This window comes from Pteropus vampyrus, unplaced genomic scaffold, assembly GCF_000151845.1.
Source record: "Pteropus vampyrus isolate Shadow unplaced genomic scaffold, Pvam_2.0 Scaffold127, whole genome shotgun sequence".
Lineage (NCBI taxonomy): Eukaryota > Metazoa > Chordata > Mammalia > Chiroptera > Pteropodidae > Pteropus > Pteropus vampyrus.
In genome coordinates, this window is record NW_011888908.1 from 187,302 (window position 1) to 193,301 (window position 6,000).

Sequence of the window (6,000 nt, forward strand, 5' to 3'; positions counted from 1 at the left end):
TTTTGAATGTGGAAAAATGTAAACCCATACATAACCAGCAGAGTATAAAAAATCTCCATTGTACCCCTATCCCAGCTTCAACAGTCATTAATTCATGACCAAACTTGCTTCCTCCATATCTTCATCTACGTATGATTTCATATATGGGAATTTTAAAATTATGTCTTCCCTAAAAAAGGGAATAAAAGTGCTTGATTAATTTACCAGAGGGCAAAAGCATCCCAGAAAAAGGAACTGATGTGTCGGGATTATAAAAGTCAAGAATATTCATGTGAACGAAGCGGAGGCGAGAGCAGAGGAAGAAGGGCCCAGGGAGGTGGCACGGATGAGCAGCTTTATTTACTTATGTAGTTTAAAGAAACAGAGAGCTATAATAAGTTTTAGAGGAAAAAGAGTTAAATAAAGGAAATAAAGTTGATTCGTGATAGATAGGCTGTTAGTCTGACTTCAGAAGTACTGAGGGCAAAATTAGAAAAAAGAATATTGCAGCGCTCCAGCGGTTTATTTGTTCAAATAAAACAAACATCTTTCCCACATGCTAAAAAGGGAGTGCTCCGCCCACAGCAGGAAAAGCTTCACTGGTGAATATTTAACCACGGTTTACTTTTTTCAATACCGAATTTTTCTGTGGGATTTACACACAGAACCATCAGTTGTAGGATAATCTGAAGGAGAATCCTCTGCGTCTCACTTGTGACACTGCTAAGACTATCAACAGCGTGAAACTAATATTACATTTCAACATTTGTTTGAATTATAATTTATCATTAATATAATTTTACATGAGCGATTAGCACGTCAAATGTAAAATAATCCCTCTCTACGTGAAAAGAATGACTAAAGGGTTTTCGGTAAGTACTTAAGGACATTGGTCTTCGTGGAGAGAGGTGAGGTGAGAGGGATAGGGACATCAGAAAATATTTAATTTTAGAAGGACTTTTCAGAAAAGGAAAAAATGACAAGAGAATTTTTAAAATCATAAAATTCCAGCTTACTTTTTTGGTTTTCTGGAAGTAGAGTTCAGGAAAAGCATGAAACCAGTAAGCCAACTGCGATATGTAGAAAAATTTCATTTGAAATCTGCACAACACAAGAAAGGGAAAAAATACGTCTTAAAGCATACTACTTTAAAAAGAATAAAGTAAAAACGAACACTATAAATCAAGATAGTCACCTTTGTGTCACCATTTCAGGTCCCCTCACAGTACTCTGTGCACCTTTAAATAACTCTCCCACAGCCACTTCCCATCTCCCTAGGGTACTCCCACCATCAGCCAATTCCTCTGGATTAAACGCAGAAGGAAAGACATCTGCAGAACCTTGTTAACATGCAAGCCAGCTGGGACGAACCAGAGGCCCCTGTCCATTAGTTAATTAATATTGAGTCATGTGTCATGTTAGCTACTGAAAACATAAGGAACGTAACTGAGGGAATCAAATCACAGATCTGTAAGGTTTCATCAAAACAGAAGCAGGGAAGGCAAAAGACTGACACGAAAGCAAAGGCGCTTAGATTAAAAATCACCTGAAACTGGGATAATCCCAATTTCAAATATCCCCTGGCTTTCTCCTTAGTGAAATATGTTAACTCTACCTGGTGGGAACACTGAGAGCCCCAAATAAACGGAGGCAAGCCAGAGAAATATGGCACAGAAGGGTCCCCCGAAACGGATCCTAACCAGCCTAGACAATATATTGCCTCCTCTTTACATTACACCCCTCCAGGCCTTCTGCTTTCTCTTTATTCTCCCTTCTCCCACTCCTCCAGAAGTCTAAAATAGAGAACACGAGCCAATCTGAAATAATTTCTGGGGAGAGAGGAAGATACAGTCCCATATCAATACAATGTTTATAACGCCATTCTATAAAAGTTCATTGAATTAATCTAAATTTTAAAAGTTAGAATGACTCAGCAGAGTGGGTATTATTGCTGGACTTAAAACAAAGATATGCATGGTCGTGTTATTCCCTTCATATCTTTCTCCAATTCTCACATCACAGAGCATTTGCTAAGTAATATCTAGGTGACAAGCACCTACAGCCTGGCATGACAAAGGCTATAAAATAAGGGATAGTTTCTCTCGCTGTCAAGGCACAGATAGTCTTGGTGAGCATGGGCATGATGTAAGACTTATATAAATGAGGCAATTATAGAACAGTCAAGATAATATAAGGATGCTACATATTATACACCAAAATGACACATTCAGGAAAGCAAAAGTCAATATAGGCTAAAGTACAACAAAAATATGGAATAGATGTACTAGAGCTACATGAATAATTTAGTTGAATGTCTTTGCAATGACTGGGCTTCTTACAGCACAGTACAGAAACCCAGGAGGCTAGAAAGATAAAAAAGAAACAATCCCTACCCTCAAACTTATAGTGTGAGAGAATAAGAAATTTAAAGAGTGAGGAGACTGGGGGAAAAAAGGAGCAAAGGTTTAGAGAAGACGGAGCAGTGAGGAGGGGAAAGGATGAGAGAGAAGGGAACACAGAGTACTAAACTGAGATGACTGTTAAAATCAGTTTTCTTAAGCTAATGAGCATGTCGAAAAGATTATATATGTTAAAAAAGCACACAGGGTTTTTCCCATGGCACTGTGACTGCAAAGACACACTACTGTATGACTCTGCCTAAGGTCCCAAAGAGAATAATAAGAATGAATTCTGCTTAAAAGTGACGTAACCATGGTCTTTAAGAAAAGCCTTCTAGAAATGACTTACGTCATCAGGTTATGGGGATAAGCCCTCCACAAGATAGTTGGGTCTGAGATGTAATTTTCCTAAGAAAGAAGATATAAAAATTAGCCTATTAGTATATTGCAAACTTCTTGGAAAATAAGACAGTATTTTCATTTCTTACACATTTACAACTCTTTCCCCACATCGGGTTCCAAAGAGCCCACTGAAGTCAAAGTTTTTAGTTGTTTTAGTTATTGTAAATTCAGCTGAATTGCTTACTTTAGTGAAGGGAAAATCAATATGAGAGATAAGTCAAATAAGACATAAAATTCCTGGCCTTTTAAAGTCTTTCAATCCAGCAGAGTAAAAAACACATGTATGCAAACAAACATCAAACAACTAAAAAACAGAAATGGTATAAAACACAAGTACAACAGCTGTGGTAGATGAATTTTATTGCAGATAGATCAGAGTAAAATTTCAGGAAAGGGGCAGCACCTGACAGGAGATGGAAGATCAAGGCACTACCAAGTTTTACAAAGATTTTGTCCACATATTGCCCAAATCTTTTCTTTAGATAACCAGATCTACTCGGTGACAATTACTGCATAAGAAAAAAAAATTTACAGTGACTTAACTTTAATACAAGTATTTTGCCACTGAAATGTAACACTTGTATGTTTTTAAAAATTTATAAGATAGATTTTAAGCTGAAATTTACAGTTATCTATAAAATACCATTAAAGCAGCAGTATATAATGAAATGAACACTGAATGGAAAGGCTGAGTTTTAGTCTGTCTCCAATATTAAGTGTCGTAGCTGGAAAATTCACTATGCCTATTTATTCATCTCTAACCTGGTGATTAAAAGAAGGTATCCTGACAAACTCAAAAATATTTAAGGGACCATTATTACTAATACTAAAGTAGACGCTGCCTTCCCCTGTCAATAGTTAGAATGATATGCTTAAAGGTTTAGATAGCTTTAATTGGAAAATTAATCACCATTTTAAGTTCCTTGGAAAATATCTGAACTGTTTTCAAAGGGGGAAATGACTAGAAACATTAAAAATACAGTATTTGTATCTATAAACATTATAGATATAGTATCACTGACATCTTACCCTTTTTGCTAATATGGAGATATCTACAAATGACTACAATACATACAAATAACATTCGGATTAATTACAAATGAGTATAGCTTTCTGAAACATAGTTTAGAATTTTTGCTGTATAAAAACTAACTACTGAGACTTATCAGTGAAACTTGATTTATACTAGTTCAAGAACAGAATTCCTAATCTTAGATAAGAAAACAGAAGAGGAATTTTTCTAAGGTTCAGGATTTGCTTGTGAGCATTAAAAAATTGGACATCATTATCTGTTTTGGGTATATAATGTAACTACTTTGAGGAATGAAAGTTTAAGCACAGTATACATACTTACAGATACTAGAATGAATGTGCCCCAAATACAAGAAAATAGGTAGAATGCACTAAGCTGACCGGATTCATTAAACTTGCTGTGTTTCGTTTTGGAGAAGTGCATTCGCCTGTTAATTTTCTAAAAATAAAAACAAATAAGTAAGATTATAAAATATATTTAAGATATGACTATCACAGTATGGCGAGCCAGGATTTTACAAAGTATAGATTTCTAAGATGGTATACTTACATCCAACACATACTCTTGAATTATGGCATGAATAATTATCGCCACTAGCATGTAGAAGAAAACTGTAGCCAAATCTTTGATACCATAGTAATAAAGGGACGCTGATTCAGTAGCTTGTTCTTCTGAAGGCCAAAAAGGACAGGACACACATACACAAAAATATACATGAGATTATAAAACAGCACTAAGTACAACATAGTTATGGAAACAAGCAAAAGGTGACTAACCTAATCAATAAGTACTACAGAAACATCGTGGTCATTTGCGTTTGGACATCTTAAGTCATGGGAGCAACGAAAACTGAGGAGCTATCTAGAAATTGAAAGCTTCGGAAACTACAAAGACTTGACACATGTTAGTCACAGCCATCGAAATCAAAAAACAGGGGAGGAGTGGCCACACTCAGGCCCTGGGGAAAACTGTTAAACTAGTATCACCCTGGGTTATAGCAGGTTATACTTAGTTTATACCAAAGTTACACTGAGCCCATTTGCCTGTCTTTTCAAGGACCTTTTGCAACTTTCTACTTTTTACCTCTACTTTCACACTAGACACATTATGATTCTGAAGGAAAAACTGATTTAACCTATATTTGATTTAGTTTTGATCTATAAGCAGTAGAGATAACTGCTACTTGAAATTGTTTTTAATCCTCGAAATTGCCATAATTGTTCAGAAAAAATCTTAATCAAATACTTGGGAACTGGTAAAAGTGCTACATTCTTCTCTGGCATATTCGAATTTCAAAATAATTGTGGTATTCAGTAATCTGATATCTAAGTCACTAAATCAAATATTTATAAAACTATATAACTCAACAAAAACCAACTACTATTAAATAACCGATCTTACCTTTTAAATAGAGAGATTCAGGGCAAGTTTACTACCTAAATATGTTAATATTTCATTAACTGGATATTCCCATCTGTCACCCATGCCAGTTAATTATATTACTGTCTTCAATTACAGTCAACTTCCAGTAACAACTTGATTTTCATAACGCGAAACAGAGAAAAGTCTTTTGAAATAAAACCTAAAAGTGTAGTTTGGGTACTATTAACAAATAACCCCTACAGCTTCCTGACATTCTCTGTAATTGAAATAATATTATAGGTAAAGCACAACAAAAAAACAAAAATAAAATTGGCTTAAAAGGATTGTTATTACAGATCCAAAACTCAGAGGTCAGAATAAACCAAACCTAAACATTGTGCCTTGATTGAACAATGACACTTTAAACAAATGTAAAATATCTATGCTTAGAATTTTCTTAAAAAAAGTTCTTCGACGTAATTTCAAGCCCACTTATGAAAATATACAACATTAAACACATACAAACTGATTTTCATATAACATACAAGGTAAAGCCAACCGAAACATCAGATCATGCATTACAAAATCATCAAAATAGTGTCCAGTCTTATCATGAGATTTGTGAAAATTAATGAAGAACCTAGTTTTCGTGGACATTTCCTAGTTTGTCCAAATGAACTTTTCTACGTGAAGGGACAGCGCCTACCTGCTGCAGGGCGGGTAACATTGTACTGAAGGGTCACAAAAACGACAGCAGCTTTTGCCGTTATCTAGAAGGAAAAGAAAAGATCGAGTAAATTTGTGATCTCCTGAACAGTATATCAG

At 35.1% G+C, this 6,000-nt stretch overlaps 1 protein-coding gene across 1 annotated transcript in view; it reads right to left on the reverse strand.

Annotated features, from left to right (window-relative positions):
- Positions 1-6,000, reverse strand: part of TRAM1 (translocation associated membrane protein 1) — a 27,710-nt gene that overhangs the window by 14,252 nt on the left and 7,458 nt on the right. Inside the window, exons 2-6 of the mRNA XM_011366930.2 lie at positions 5,882-5,945; positions 4,363-4,484; positions 4,135-4,251; positions 2,728-2,786; positions 996-1,080 (exon numbers count right to left, since the gene is read on the reverse strand). Coding sequence (XP_011365232.1) covers positions 996-1,080; positions 2,728-2,786; positions 4,135-4,251; positions 4,363-4,484; positions 5,882-5,945 — 447 coding nt within the window. The remainder of the gene's footprint in view (positions 1-995; positions 1,081-2,727; positions 2,787-4,134; positions 4,252-4,362; positions 4,485-5,881; positions 5,946-6,000) is intronic.